Genomic DNA, 16,279 nt, shown 5'->3' on the forward strand with positions numbered 1-16,279 from the left:
GATTTTGGAACTTGGTGAAAAGAATCAGAAAAGGAACTCAAACCCCAATTTCCACTTTCAGCTAAAGAAAGTGAAGCCCCTGGGGGTGGAGCTAAGGCAGACCTGCCACCTCTCTGGTTAACACCGAGCCCCTCCCAGGCCCCGTCTGTGTGCTGGCACCTACCGGAGGGGTTAGAAGTAAGGCCTTTCCGGTCACCAGCCCCGCAGCTTTGCTAGTTCGTAGCTCTAGCACCCCGGGCGAGCACTTCAGCGATAGGAGCTGGTGTTAGAACACCCGCACGCGCCCAGCGGACTCTGCCGTGCGGGGTTTAGCTCCAACGTGGAGCCCCAGCCCGGGATTCCCTCGCCTCAACAGCGGCCACGCGGGCGTCCCTGCTGGACAAGCACCAGACCCGTTGCCTTTTCGAGGCCTCATTGGCCACACGGACTCACCCCGGCCCTCCTCCCTTCTAACGGCCCCAGGAGTCACCTGAGCGGTTTCCAGTTCTCCTTTCCCTGGCCCTGCTGTCCTGGGAACCTCCTTCCGAACGAAAGCGAAGGTGCCCCGATGGCCTTTCGTGGTGGGCCTTGCCGTGTCCGGGGCTCCTGGGGGCGACAATGGTTGAGGAAGGCAGACATGACCCCCGTGGGCCCGAGGGCTGCTCCTCTCTCCTCCTGACCCCTAGGAGCCAGGCCTCAAGGCTGGAGGCTCAATGGAATCACCTGAGAGTGAGTTTAAGAGTTTAAAAAAAAAGTAGAGGGCAGCAAGCGCGGGGCCCCGGACCCATTACATCAGAGATTCTCGGCTAGAGCCCAGGGGCAGCATTTTTCCACAGCTCCCAGGTGACTCCGAAGCGCGTCCCGGGTTGAAAACGCCATGTGAGCACTTCTTTTTGCAGGCAGGTGGCAGCAACACAAAGGTGGCCACGTCCACCAGCACATCCACCAGCACAGGTGAGCTTGAGGCTGGGGAGCAGGGCCCACGCGGACCGCCTCGCGGGGCTCCAGCACCCCATCTGTCTACAGATACCATTTATGCCACTCGACGTGGCAGATGCCTCCGTACAGGACCGGGTGACAATAACTCAGGTCCGTTAAGGGCGACGGAGGGGTCCCGTGAGTACAGAAGGTGCTGTCGTGTGCTGCACGATACGTAAATTCTACTTAAGCTGAAGCTAAATTTTTGTTTCCTCCCTGAATTATTTATTCCTCAAACAATGAATGGTGGCCCCCGGGAGGTGGTGGTGACTGCGTGGGCGAGTCGGGCAGGAATGACTTTAAAAATCGTCACTACAGATGTGGCAGTAACGAATTCCACAGATGAAATGGACCTCGGAGCACTGGCCTCTCACCAGGTCCTTTGGTGAGTTGAGGAGGCCCCTACCACCATCCGTCATTTCACCCTCCTGGGACTTGCTCGCACATCCGGAATGAGCCAGCGCCCTCCAACAGGAGTGCGGCGGAGTCCCACGCCGCGAAGGAAGCGCGCTCCACTTCTGTGGCCGTCGGCAGTCACCCTGACTTGGACGTCTGCACCCATCGTGTCCCTGGGGGCTCCGCTCACGCCCGCCCAGCCTCTCCCACCCTCCCCAGCCTCTGCCTGAAGGTGAGCATGCTTTTCTGTCGGGCCAAGCCCCCAAACAGGACTGGCCACCAGGGCTGGTCGTGACACACCTCATGACCTCACAGGTGAGATTTCACCCCAAGAGCCGGGGGTGGGGGGGCTGGAGAACATTCTTGAATAAAGCAAATCCCCACCATGTGCTGTCTGCAGACAGACCACATGGCAGGCTGAACGGGCCTGAAGCACTCTGCTGAGCACACTGACGCTGAATCCCACCTAACTCAGGCCAGTTTTCCGGTTTCCGCTTTTAATTTCACCACTTTCTCTTAAAATGGAGGTTTTCACAAAGAGGGGTACTGTCTACCAAATCCCAGCTGTGAACTCAGAGCGTAGAGTCAAAGCTGCAGCAAAGAATTCTCATTTGCGCAACTAATTTTAGAAAATAGTTTAGTACATTTTTGTTATAAAATCCATTTACAGGAGGTTATTCACATGTACTTATCAAATTTGCTCCTGGTGATACATGAAAACATAGAACCAAATAAACCATGCACATAAATCCAAGGAAAATTATATATAGAGAAGCAAAACAAGTTTTTAAGCAGAATATATTCATGTTGAAAGAACGAACAGTGAAGACAGGCCACTTTCTCGTAGCGCCGTGGCAAGGACGAAGCAAACAGCCGTATTCCTCACTCTGCAAGATTAACTCCCACTCACCAACACTGCTGGGACAGCCACATCGAGAAGGGCCCCATTTACACATAGGAAATGCTTTATACCAACTTTTTTTTACCAAGTGGAACAACAAACAGTTTCAAATGCAGTGTCAGGTGGCCTGCGTTCGCAGGGAGAGGTCGGCAGGACACAGGCTCGGATGGGGAGCGTGGGCAACCAGCGGACGGACAGGGCGCACGAGAACACACGTCACGCTCGTCGGAAGCCCACAGTCCGGGCGTGGCAGCGAAGTCCGCGGCTGGGAACAGGAACCCTTCTTTCTTAGTCTCCGTGCTGCACCAGCAGGGAGAGGTTCCTGGCCCCCAACTGTGTCTGTCACGCCTGCTTTCTAAGCCTACAGAGTTTAGGCCCTTTACACCGCTGCCGCCAAGAACCTGCTCAAGAAGAGTAGAAGGAAAGTAAACTCAAAGAAACAGTGCCATTCCTTGCCAAAGGCACAAGCAGGAAGCTTACAGAGCCCCTGACCCGGACAGGGTGGGGCTCGCCCTGCACCTCCTCACACTGCGGCCGAGGACCCATGCCCTACCCGCACGCAGGGAGCAGGCCGACCGTGGGGCCGGAGCGTGTGCTCCCTGAGGGCCGGGGGTGTCCGCTCGACGTCAGCAGACCCCCGCTGGGGTGATGTGAGTAATGAAGAAGCAGAATGTCTAAACTTTTGGCAATCAAACATTTAAAGCTTTTAATAACCAGCTTCAGTAGAATTTTCTGACACGAAGCCCTCTTTGCTTAAAAAGCAGATGGCAAAATTTCAAACGGTGCACAGTAATCTTCAAAGGGAGGCCCTAACCAAGTTAGCCAACGGGCTGGGCTGGGCTGCCCAGCATTCCCTACAAACCACTAGTTCTGATAGGTGCAAACTGTTGATACCATATTTCTCATGTCTGTGAATTTGGAAAACTGGACTTTGCAATGAGCGACCCCCCCACCCCCCTGGTGCAGGTACTCAAACATCCCCTCCCCACGGCACCCCAAACCACAGCACAACCCCCTCTAACCAGATGACCCTACAAAAGTGGCATCTTTTCAGGAGTTAACACAGTCTCCAAAGATCACAGGAAACCTGTCAACTCTCCTCCTGGGTCTCAACTTCCAATGTCTGCGCTTCCCTTCAGCCTTCTCTTCTGAAAGGGTGTTTCTTTCCCGCCTACAGTATTCTATCTGGCTGGCCCTCCTGGATCCCAAGCTGCCAGGTCGGTGACCCGAGGCCCCTGGGTAGACATCTAACATGCAGCTCCCCAGGCTCCCCCAGAGCAATCTGGTTGGATTCTCCCGGGAACCTGCCGGCTTTCACACACAGGGATTCCCCACGCTGCTCCAGCCCCAGCAACCGTGGGACCTGTCCACCCACCAGTTACGGGACACTCACAATATGCTGGGGGCATCTGAATGGTAGGTCAAGAATTATTCTTCTGTTTCATCTTCGTCTATTTCAAGGGGAACACGAATTTTAGCTAGAAACCCTGTGCTTCCTGAAATAGGAGGCTGGACTCATCAGAGCAGTGCAATATCCTGCACCAAGGAGCCTCATCTGAAAACGTCCAACAGCAGCAGAACTTTACCGAACAGGACTCGGCTGCCCGAAGTTTCCCCCAGGAGACTCCACTTGTTTTCTTAAATAGAACTACAGCCGTCTGACCCACCGGCATGAACCCTGCCTCCCAGAATACCTGGGCTGCTGAACAGGTCTTGCCGGAACAACATCTGAAAGGGCCTGCCCTCCTCCTCCCACCTTTTTGTTTTGTTTTTTAAGTATAAAGTTTGTTCTGCTGAAAATGACTAACATTTTAAGTAGGGGAAAGAAAAGCGGTCTACTAGATTACATTTTAAAACGATTTTGTTATTTGCTATACAAATATACATTTCAACTTCTACAACACCCGCCTCAGTCTGACCCCTTATCTCAGAAGGACAGGAGCTCAACATTCTAAGTCTCCGACTTCAAGGACAGTATTACAGACACACAAAGGCCCTTGAAAGCTTTTACAACTGACAAAAAAACTGTGGAAGATGACCAAGAGGCTCAGGTGTTGGGATACATTTTCCATGTTTTCCAACAGCACACAAACTCCTTTAAGGAAAAAAAATGATCTTATCTGGACAGTCCCACTAGCTGGTCAGCTTAAGTTTGCAACGATGCTGTGGCTGACAGTCTGTGCCATGCGGCTTCACTATAAAAGCCTTCTTTTCTTTGAGCTGCAGTCCTCCTTCTCCAGTCCCCTCTTGTCCCAGCCAGGGCTCCTCTTCAAGTAGTGGCTCTCCGGGCTCCACCTGTCCTGGTCGCCCTCACTGAAAGCCCGGGTCTCTCTTCTGTGGCTGAGCCCTCCTTCCCAGTCACATCTTCTTTTACTTGTGGAGACATCAGTCCCAGCAGCTGGAGGTTCACACTGCGCGGGAGGTTTGTAGTTGTTCAGAGCGGTTCCTCTGGCAGTGGACTGCTGTGCGCTACCCAGATCCTGGTGACTCCCAGGGAAGCCTGGCTCGCCCGAGGGAGGTGTCGCTCCGGGATGCTGGGGGCTCAAGGGCTGCGGATCCCTTAGGCCCACCCCTTTGGCTTCGGGGTCTAGGCCCATCCTCCTAAGCAGTCGTGGGTCCCGAAGCCGGTCCTGAAGGAGAGGCCTTTCAGGGTCCTTTGTAGTGACAGTACCAGAAGATTCCTTGGAGTCAGGGGGCGTGTGATACAGGGAAGAAGTGAAAGATGTCTTGGCAAATTCACTGTCGAGCTTGTTGCTGGGCAAGCCGCCCTGGGGTCTGGACGCCTCTGGGGCTACGGCAGGAGGGTGAGTCAGACTTCTCTGCAGCACGGGCTTGAGCTTCAGAATCTTCGCTGCGTCGTGCCTATAGTTTTTGTCGCACGTCTTGATAATGGCACCCCGCTTCTGTGCATCCTGAATCAGGTGATTCCAGTGCTGATTTTCCTTGAAACAGAGAAGGGAAAAACAATTACACCCCCAAAACACTCGTACGCTTGGGAAGCATGAAGTTTCTGCTTTCGTTTCTGAATAATAATAAATACACTTCATGAACAGATTCTCAAGAATCCATTAAAGGAAAAATAAGTTCAAATACAGAATTATGAAGCCACATTACCAGAAAAGAGCACCAGTCACTGCCTATGAGAAAGAACTTCCACCATTTTACCCTGTGGCTCATGCTGTGTGGGAAGCAGAGCTTCTGCAGACCCGACCAGCTGTCTACAGCCGCGAGTAGCTACTTACATTTCAATTAGTTAAAGTTAAGTAAAATAAAAAGTTCTGTTCCACAGCTGCACCAGCCACATTTCAAGTGCTCAGGGGCCACACGTGCCTAGTGGTTAGTGTGCTGGATGGTGCACAGAACAGCTCTGTCATCCCAGAAAGTTCCCTTGGACACTTGATCTAGAGTCTTGCCTATCTCTCGAAAGGCTAACATTTTGGAGCAGGAAAGCTTGGTTTCAGAGAGCCCTAAATTTTGGGTGTGTGTGACTATTCTAGAAAGAGGCTCATAGCCTTCACTGAATTCCCAAAGGCCTCCCAGACTCCAAAGGGCTAAACTGTCTTAATCCACTGAGACAACTATTCCACAGATTTTTCCCACTGTCTGTCTCTTTTCTGGAGGAACTTAAGTTACGAAAGCAAACCTAAGGAGAAGGAAACCCCACCTGCACGCATCTCTCCTCTCTTCCCGTTTGACTTTCCTCAGCAATAAACTACCACTTTACAACCATCAGAACGTGGGCCTCTTTAGAAAGAAGAGTGAGCATGAGAGGAGAAAATCCAAAGCCTAAAGAAAGAGGAGACAGCTGCCCTCACGTGGCCTCCTGCCCTATTCAAAAAACTGGGTGAGGGCAGCAGTATTTACTTGCTGCATGACCGTGGTCAAGTCAACCTCTCTGAGCCTATTTCCTCATCTGTAAAATGGGCATAATGTTTTATTTAATGGATTCTAAAATGCACATTGATTTCACATTTAACATTTCTTAATTTGGGGCACCTCCTGGCGAGGTAGCAGTTTCCGAGTACCTAATCCTGGAGGAATTCATGGTTAGGCAACCACAACCCAACCCGCTGACTGCACAGGGAACAGTCTGTGGCAGAAACAAGGACGTGTGTGAGTGGGACCTGGGGAATGATTCTGTAGTGCTAGACTCGGAAAGTGAAGTCCTTCCAGGAACACCGCAGCCTCTCCATTTTGTATTTTCTCTTTTATGTATGAACAAGGGTGACAGAAGTCTGTCTTGTCGAAACAAGTCCAAAAGAGTTCTTTTAATAAATATAAAAATTCTACGTGAAAATAGTGTCACAGTTTAATAGTAGTACATAAAATAATGATTCCTATCGTAATGGCTTCTTGGACTGGACGAACTGGGACTGTGTGAGGGCTGAAGGCTCATGCACAACGCGCACGCCCAGGGCCGGCACGCACCAGACAGGCCCGCGCGAGCGCTACTGGGCCCAGGGCCTGAACCTCCTTCTCACTCCGGAGCGCTCCCGAGCATCTCACCCTGAGGCTCAAACACAGATGTGACATGAAGCAGATGGCCTTGCTGCTATTTTTGCCAAGTCTATGGCACCTCAACTTGGTATTTAATCCGATCCTAGGATCACAAAAACAGTTTTGAGAAGGAGCTATTACTCTTGGTTTCTCAGAGGAAACCAAGTACCTTCACCACGGATTACGTTTCCATAAGGGAAACTGGGCTAAGAATTAAAAAAAAAAAAAAAAAAAGGAAAAAAGCCCCAAGGACCACAGTTTTCCTATTCTGGTCTTTCTGTGCCACTGGTTTCCGAGAGTGCAGACACCCCAGCTCCCCGCCGCGTGCTCCAGGGGCTCCCCCGCCCCGCTCCGTCCCGCAGTCACCACTCATCCATGCCCAGGCACTCCAGGGGGTGCACCGCCACCGCCAAGGCGCATGCAGATCCCCGGGTGCCACAGAGAGGGGGCAGTAAAACCGGGGGTGCCCAGCAAGCCTCCTTCAATCAGGGCGTCGCTAGGAGACACATAGCTCGAATACACTTTTTACCTTTCAGGTTAAAACATTACCAAAATTCAACCGTGTAAAAAGGATAACTCTAACAGGTTAATCAACTGATAAGAAATCATTTTTTAACACTTAGATCCTAATGGTACCAGGAAAAACAATTCTATAAAAAAATGTTTTAAAAAATTTTAAGAAATAATAAAAAAAAATCTTTTCTTCTGAGGTAAGTACAGATTCACAGGAAATTGCAGAAAAAGTACAGAGAAGTTCTGTGCACCCTTCACATAGTTTCCCCAGGTAGTTATAAAAATACTTTTTAAACTTTCAATTTATATGTAAATTTTTGCGGCAGAGAAACGTAACAGTATGAGATAACAGAAAGGCTTTTAATTATAAAAATATATATCCCCCCTGAATTTTATCCCAAACAAGTACAAGTGGAAATTCAATTTCAAAGAGCAGAAAGAATCATACTGCTATCTGTTCCAATGGATTCATTTAAGAGTGATGTAAAGAGGGCGCCTGGGTGGCTCAGTTGGTTAAGCAACTGCCTTCGGCTCAGGTCATGATCCTGGAGTCCCGGGATCGAGTCCCGCATCGGGCTCCCTGCTCAGCAGGGAGTCTGCTTCTCCCTCTGACCCTCCCCCCTCTCATGCTCTATCTCATTCTCTCTCTCAAATAAATAAATAAAATCTTAAAAAAAAAAAAAAAGAGTGATGTAAAGATTTTTAATAGTTTTATTTTACAATGCCAATATTTATAATATATTCAAAAGCAAAATCTTAAGCAATACTTAAACTTACCATAACAAATTTTCAATATCAACTTAAAAACAGGTGGTATGCAGCTTTTAAAAATTCCTTCAAGGGGGCACACAAATAACAGAAGTTGAAGACCACAGATGTAGGGAAGAACTGAATGGGAAAGACTGTATTTGAATGCCCTCTGGTGGTACTAACCAGAAAATGGAAAAAATACTGAAAAAAATCTAATGAGTTAGCTCCTCTCCTAACATAACCACTGACTTTGGGAAACACAAAAATGAGAAGAATTCGAAGTTGTGACCCCCTGAAGGGGCAAGCAGCAAACACCTGTGTTAGCCAGCTGACATCACCGACAGAGGCCACACTCTGCCTACCACGGATGTAAACCCGCCCCGTCTCCTAGAGGAGCTCTGACACGGCCTCCCCCACCCAAGTGACACAGGGTGAGCAGTACGCTCCCCATGCCAAAACAGAAAAGAAGATCCAAGCTTCCTCTTGCAAACTCCCTCGAGCTGGCGTTAAGCTGGGCCAGTAACAGCCACAGTAGCTGAGTGCGTGCTAAGTGCCAACAACTGTTCTAGCACCTTAGACGTATGGATGGATTTATAGGTCTCAACAGTCCTATGATGGAGACACAATTTTTTTTTCATTATGGATACTGTGGATACTTGGGCCTTGGACTGGGAAAGGGTTAGCAGTTTACATCTATAAAAGTTCCCAGACAGAAGTTGCTGAAGGACAGGACAACCAGGGGGAAGCAGCTCATTATTTTGTAACCCTGCAATCAATTCCATTTTGATGGAGAATAAAAACAAAACCTCCACCGAGTATCAGCCACAATGGGCAAACTGGAGCACTCTGGTCCCGAGAATGCACCTACCATGAGGGTCCTTAAATGTCCGAGGATGAAGAGGCTGTACTTGGCTCGTGTGATGGTGACGTTCAGTCTCTGCAAACTTGCCAGAAATCTAAGCAATAAAAACAAAGTTACTTCCTTCTGCAGAACGACTTAGCGTAAGTGCAGGTGACACACAGACAGTGCTTCAGAGAGCTTTCCCTGTGCTCCTTCTCCTTAAGATTTCATTTATTTATTTATTTATTTGAGAGAGAGAATGAGAGAGAGAGAGAGCATGAGAGGGGGGAGGGTCAGAGGGAGGAGCAGACTCCCTGCTGAGCAGGGAGCCCGATGCGGGACTCGATCCCGGGACTTCAGGATCATGACCTGAGCCGAAGGCAGTCGCGTAACCGACTGAGCCACCTAGGCGCCCCTCCTTCTCCTTCTTTAATGGTACATCATTTTCTCCCTCTTCCCAACACAGGGTCCCCAGCAAAGAAGCAATTCCCATTAAAACCTGGAAACAAAAGGCTTGGAGCTTTCCTTGAAAGTGATGCATCTGTCTGTCAATCTCCTATTTGGACTTGGAAAAGATACTGGGAATTTTAACAGTGTCATTTTTTTTTTTTCTTAAAGATTTTATTTATTTGACAGTGAGAGACAGAGCACAAGCAGGGGGAGGGGCAGAGGGAGAAGCAGACTCCCCGCTGAGCAGGGAGCCCGATCCGATGTGGGGCTTGACCCCAGGACCCTGGGATCATGACCTGAGCTGAAGGCAGATGCCCAACCGACTGAGCCACCCAGGCGCCCCTTAACAGTATCATCCTTAAAGCTTTAGAAACATCCTAAAAACACGCTACTAGATCAGTTATTCTTAGTATGTCGGAGATCAGTAAAATGTTGTGGAGCGAGAGGAGAAGCACACACATATCAGACAAAGGTACCAACACATCTGAGGAGAGCTCAGCAATAACAGAACTGCTGTATGAAGAAGGTGGCCTTTCTGCTTCACAGGATGCCCCAGAGATACCAATGTCTTCACGTGTCCATGCAGACTCTCTCCAAACAGGGAACAGGTAACTCATGTTACTATTTTCTTTAAGAGCAAGGAAACTCATTTATAATCTGTAAATTTCACCTGCTCCTCAAGAGCAGGAAAAGGCAGCCACCCAAGAGTCTCAGGGCTCTGAGACTCAGGGGAGTTTTCTGTCACTCATTACAATGTTCTTGGCATCTTTAGTGAGTCAACTGACAGGAGTTAAGGTTTACAAACTTAGCAAAGCACAAAAACACAGACAAGACGAAAAGCCACTCTATGACAGATCGTGGAAAGGACAGGCCCCCTGCAAACTACCCCCGAGCCAAGAGTTAGGTTACTCTTAGGAGGTCAAAGAACAGACTGCCCCTGGACGTGGGTGATAGACAAGGTCCAAGAGAAGCAGACGTGACAGTGGATCAACTTTACAAGTGAAAAAGGAAACTTTCATGAAGTGACGCAAGTTTTTATAAAGGAAAATACCGCAAATAATGATATTCTCCAACAGTGATCAAAACCAGATCTGACTCGAGATTACAGACAAGTAAAAAGCCAGTGACACTCACCCAATTGAGCCCTGCATGGTATTTGCTCTGACGCACGTAACAATAACGCAATCCTTCTGCCGGCCCTGGAACCCATCCACGGTATCTACTTCTGCTGGCCTATTTACAAAAGACAAATATGTTTACTGAAAAACGTTAAGATAATTATTAAATATGCATATTTATACAGTAGCATTTTTTCAGCTTTTGTCATGGTATCTTTTATCAATATATAATTCATGTGACATAAAATTCACCACTTTAAAGTATAGCATTCTGTGGTTTTTAGTATATTCACTATGTTGTACAACCATCACCACTATGTACTTTCACAACATTTCCTTCATTCGTGCCTATTAGCAGTTAATCTCGATTTTTCCCTCTTTCCAGGCCTGGCAACCACGAATTTACTTTCTGTCTGGAAATTTTATTTATAAATGGAACCATAACATATGTGGCCTTTCCTGCTCGGCTTCTTTCACTTAGAACATGTTCAAGGTTCATCCCTGCTGTAGTGTGTAACGGTACTGCACTCCTTTTAGGACTGAATATTTGGTTGTACAGATACACCATGGTTTATTTATCCATTTACAACTGATGGGACATCTGGGTTATTTTCCCTTTTTGACCATTATGAACAATGCTGCTATCAACATTCACTTACGAGCTCTTGTGCTAACATTTTTTCGATTCTTTCAGGTATTTATCTAGGAGTGAGATTTCTGGGTCATACAGGAATTCTACGCTTCACTTTTTTTGAGAGAGAGAAAGCACAAATGTGAATGTTGGGGGAGTGGGAGGGGGAGAGAAAAGAATCCCAAACCGGCTCCATGCCCAGCAGGGAGCCCAACATGGGCTTGATCCCACGACCCTGAGATCATGGCCAGGCCCGAGCTGAAATCAAGAGGACACTTGACTGACAGAGTCACCCAGGTGCCCCTATGCTCCACTTTTTGAGGAACTGCTAAACTGTTCTCCACAGTGATCTACCATTTCACATTCTCACCAGCAATGCACAAGGGTTCCAATTTCTCAACATCCTTGCCCAAACTTGTTATTGTCTGTTTTTTTATGAGTCATTTAGATGGGTGACATGGGGTCTCACTGTGGTTTTGATTTGCATCTCCCTAATGACAAATGATGTGGAACATCTTTTCATGTGCTTGTGGACCATTTGTTTACAACCTACTTTTGAGAAATGCTATTTGAATCCTTTGCCCATTAAAAAAATTAGATTATTTAACTTTTTATTTTTGAGTTGTGTGAGTTCTTTATATAATTCAGATACATGATTTGCAAGTACAGATTTCCCTTGACTTAGGATGGGTTACATCCCAATAAACCCATCGTAAGTTAAAAATACCCCAAGTTGAAAATGTAATTTACTACACTTAACCTACCGAACACTGTAGCTTAGCCTGGCCTACCTCGGACATTAGCCTACAGTTGGGCAAAGTCATCTAACACAAAGCCTATTTTATAATAAAGCATTGGCTATCTCATGTAATTTACCGACCACTGCTCTAGGATAGGTACAGGATGGCTGCCAGTGGCCGCGGGACTGCCTGTGAGCTGCGCCCACTGCTGCCCAGCACCGCGAGAGGCTTGTGCTGCGCATCACCAGCTGGGGAAAAGATCCAGATTCAAAATTTGAAGTATAGCTTCTACTGAATGTGTACTGCTTTCCCACCATCATAAAGTTGGAAAATTCTAAGTCAAACCATGGTAAATCAGGAACTATCCGTATATTTTCCCATTCTGGGGGCTGTCTTCTCCCTTTTTAAATGGTGTACTTTGACACACAAAGGTTTCTAAATTTTTAATTATGAAGCCCAATTTATCTATTTTTACTTTGGTAACTTGTGCTTGGGTGTCATGCTGAAAAACTGTTGTCTAATCTGAAGTCACACAGATTTATACCTTTATTTCAAGTTTTATAATTTTATCGCTTAGATTCAGTGCTCTAATCCACTTTAAGTTCATTATACTGTATGGTGTGAGACAAGAGTCAAAATTCATTTTCATAGTGCCTGGGCAGCTCAGCCAGTTAAGCTTCGGACTCTTGATTTGGCTCAGGTCATGATCTCAGGGTGGTGAGAAGGGAGCCCCGTGTCTGGTTCTGTGCTGGGCGTGGGTGGAGCCTGCTTAAGATTCTCCTTCTCCCTTTCCTTCTGCCCCTCCCTCCCACTTGCTCCTTATTTAAAAAAAAAATACATTCTCTTGCGTGTGGAGATCTAGTTGGCCCAGCACCATTTATAAAAAGGCTATTATTTCCCCACTGAATGACGTTGGCACCCTTGTTGAAAAGCAACTGGTCATAAATGAGCGGGTTCATTTCTGAACTCCCAATTCTATTCTACTGGTTTCTATGTCTATCCTTAGGACAGTACCAGTTCTGATAACCAGCTATGCAGTAAGTTTGGAAATAGTAAAGTGTGAACCCTCCAACATTTAGTGTTCTTTTTCAAGATATTTCCACGTGAATTTTAGGTTAAGCTTGTCCGTTTCTGTCAAACAGGCAGCTGGATTCTGCTAGAGACAACACTGAAATCTGTAGATCAATCACTCTGGGGAGTGCTGCCCCCTTAACAGCACGAAGTCTTCCAATCCACGGACACAGACTATCTTTCCATTTATCTTGGTATTCTTTAACTTCCTTCAGCAACGTTTTGTACTTTTTGATGTGTAAGTTTTATACGTCTTTACTACATTCGTTCCTAAGTATTTTGTTCTTTTTGATGCCATTATAAACAATTGTTTTTTAAATTTCCTTTTCAGATTGCTAGTTGCTGCTGTATACAAATACAACTAATTTCTGTATACTGATCTTGCATCCTACAAGTTGGCTGAACGCATTAGAATGAATGGTTTATGTGGTTTTTGATATATAAGGTCCTGCCAACTATGAAAAAGGATAGTTTTACTTCTTTTATAATATGGATGCCTTTAATTTCTTTTCTTGCTCAATAATCCTGCTCAGAACCTCTAATACAGTGCTGCACAGAAGTGGTGAGGGCAGGCGTCCTTCCTGATCCTGGGGGGACAGCACTCAGTCTCACCATCAAATATGATGTTAGCTGTGGGTTTTTCATAGATGCCTTTTATTAGGTTGAGGAAGTTCCTTTCTATTCCTAGTCTATTGAATGTTTTTATCCTGAAAGGGTGCTGGATTTAGTCAAATGCTCTTTCTGTATCTACTCAGATGATCATGTGGGTTTTCTCCCATTATTCTATTAATATGTTGTGTCACGTTGATTTTTGTATATTGAACCAACCTTACATTCCTGAGATAATTCCACTATGGTCTTGGTGTATAATCCTTTTAATATGCTGAATTCAGTTCCCATTATTTTGTTGAGGATTTTTACATCCATATTCATAAGGGATACTGGCCTGTAGTTTCTCTCTTCTTGTGATGTCTTTCCGTGGCTCTGGTAAGGTAATTTTGGCCTCATAAAAGGAGTTAGAAAGTCTTCCCTCCTCTTCTATGTTTTGGAAGAGTTTGAGAAGGATTGGTATTAATTCTGATCTTACTGTTTGATAGAATTCACCAGTGAAGCCTGGTCCTGGGTTTTCCTTTGTTGGAAAGTGTTTGATTACTAACTCCATCTCTTTACTTTTTACAGGTCTGTTCAAATTTTCTTATTTTTTTCTAGAGCCAATTTTGGTAGCTTGTGTGTTCCTAGGTTAAGAAATGTTTGAATTAATGGATTTCCGATAATTAATCTTTAATTTTATTGTTGAGGTAAGAAGGAGACAAAAACATGATCTTCACCCTGTACATAAAGGCATGAAAAGGATTAAATACTTTATTCTAAGTGAAAGTGTTACTTCGTGAATCTTACTAGAATGAGAATTCAGATTAACAAGTCATAGAAGTAAAGGAAGAGGACTGGAGGGTTTCTCAGTGGGTTCCACTGCCAATGGTGGTGAGGACATCCCGATCAGCAGGAGGTACTCTGTCTATGGCTGGTCTGCGGGGCCGGGAGTCTGAGCGTTCCCTACCCAGCATGACCGAAGCCTTGAGTCTCCTCCTGCTGTATTACCACGGCCTAAGGCCATTTCCTAGAGTTAGGTTTCCTTTTATCCCCTCTTTCTTCTTTTTAATTCAACAGAAAAACTGGAAATATCTGTAAAAATATAGATGCCTCACCCTTTTCTATCAAATTCTTTGTCCAAATCCTTCTGAATCATCGTCTTCTGAGCCTTGTAATGGGTTATTATGCCAATGTTCCGGAAAGTAACATCCCTTCTTTTGTCTTTAATAAGTTTAATTATTTCCATTACCAGTTTTATTTCTTGAACATTTACATATGAGCTAAATAAGATGAAAAAAACAAAACAAAACACATCAAAACTAATAGCAGTCCAACTGCTAGCTTCAGTCCTACTTTGTTTTCCGTTACAGTGAAGGGCAGGCAGGTATGTTTCACCTTTATTCAGTCATCAGCGGCTCAAAGAAGCTGTTATAATGACCATTAATATTGCATACTTGAAGACCTATAACCACCCAGTGAAACAGGAAGTTGTAAGAAAGAAAAGACTCTGAAGTCAACTGAAGTTTACTCACCGATATCTTCATTTGTTGTAACCGGGACAGCAACAGTCAGAACAAAAGTATTCATAATAACGAAGATATGAATAATAAATAGCGAACACTAAGAATTTGCTATCTTCCACACACTGAAAAAAGTGCTTTATCATATTATCTTTCTTAATTCCCCACGCTGGCTGGGCACCACACGGCGAGGGGATGCCATCCACACAGACTAAATGTGATGTAGCCCCCAGAGGTGAACAACATGGAATCCTGCAGCAGGCCTGCATCCTCACTGGCCTCTTCCTGCACTCCCAACTCACCTCCCAAACCACACGCACCCCTTCATTACTGTTCTAGGAGCAACATGCACTGCACCTGAGGCCATCTTAGCGGTCTCACTTTAAGGGCCTTTAATACCCACAATCTTAACTTCTGACTTACTCGACAGAAAACCCCATTAGCCAGCTCTCTCTTCCATCACTGAAGTCTAATTTACTTTCCTCGGTCACCTCTCAGGTCAACACTCTTCTGTGACCTTCACCCCCAACAATGCTTATGGCCAACTGCTTCTCTGTAGCCCTAACTTCTTCACTCAGTGTCCTGTCCCCCCACCTCAGTAGCTCAACTAATACCTAATCCTTACTGAGGACGCCACCTGCTCTACAGCGCTCTCAGGGACGCAGAGGTGGTATGTGTACTCTCCCCGTACTCCATGCTAGGACCTGTGCTAACAAACACAGCCTACAGACCACTACCCCTCTATTTTCTCACAAGATGCCCTAACTCCTTAGAAGTTTCTCCTACTTAGCAGTCACCACTCCTTTTCAATCCTTCACAGACCACATTAATACACTCCCTTATACACAATCCCAGACATCAGGTACTGTCCACCCTCTGTCTCCTACCTTAATTCAAATGGATCTATACTGATCCTCACACCGCTTAACCCAGCTGGAATAAGTAATTACCTTGGCGATTACCCAGTTGTGTCTGTCTCTCCTCTTAGATCACAAGAGCCATCCATGCACTGGGGCCATGTCTGTCTTACAACAGCTGTGATCTTATTAGCATGTATTTACTCAAGCGCTTACCATGCTAGGGATTACCATCCCCATTACACAATTAAGAAGAACTAAAAGGCCGAAACGTATAGAGAAAGATATTAGTAATTTATGATAATAAAGGAAAAGCTAGTAGCCTAGCTCCAGAAAAATGCCTGTGCCCTGGCACTAGGCAAAGAGATATATGGAAAATGTTTTCCATGTAAATATGAACAAAAATAACAGCTCTGGGACCATCCCTGGGGATGGAAGAGAGGAGA

At 46.2% G+C, this 16,279-nt stretch overlaps 1 protein-coding gene across 9 annotated transcripts in view; it reads right to left on the reverse strand.

The window, feature by feature from the left end:
* Positions 1-1,973: 1,973 nt before the first annotated feature.
* Positions 1,974-16,279, reverse strand: part of SETX (senataxin) — an 87,422-nt gene continuing 73,116 nt past the window's right edge. For 5 of the 9 annotated variants that reach the window (XM_045883409.3, XM_045883407.3, XM_054509474.2 and 2 more), the window contains 4 exons: positions 14,572-14,736; positions 10,440-10,538; positions 8,883-8,970; positions 1,974-5,196 (listed from right to left, as the gene is read on the reverse strand). In XM_045883409.3, the coding sequence (XP_045739365.1) occupies positions 4,450-5,196; positions 8,883-8,970; positions 10,440-10,538; positions 14,572-14,736 (1,099 nt within the window). In that variant the 3' untranslated portion in view covers positions 1,974-4,449. Of the gene's footprint in view, positions 5,197-8,881; positions 8,971-10,439; positions 10,539-13,693; positions 14,548-14,571; positions 14,737-16,279 lie in introns of those variants that run through there. The other 4 variants (XM_064579508.1, XM_045883410.3, XR_010407728.1 and 1 more) reach the window with 4 other exon arrangements.

Source organism: Mirounga angustirostris, unplaced genomic scaffold (genome assembly GCF_029215605.1).
Source record: "Mirounga angustirostris isolate CCGP_5_RB_7025 unplaced genomic scaffold, mMirAng1.0.hap1 SCAF_15, whole genome shotgun sequence".
NCBI classification, from domain to species: domain Eukaryota; kingdom Metazoa; phylum Chordata; class Mammalia; order Carnivora; family Phocidae; genus Mirounga; species Mirounga angustirostris.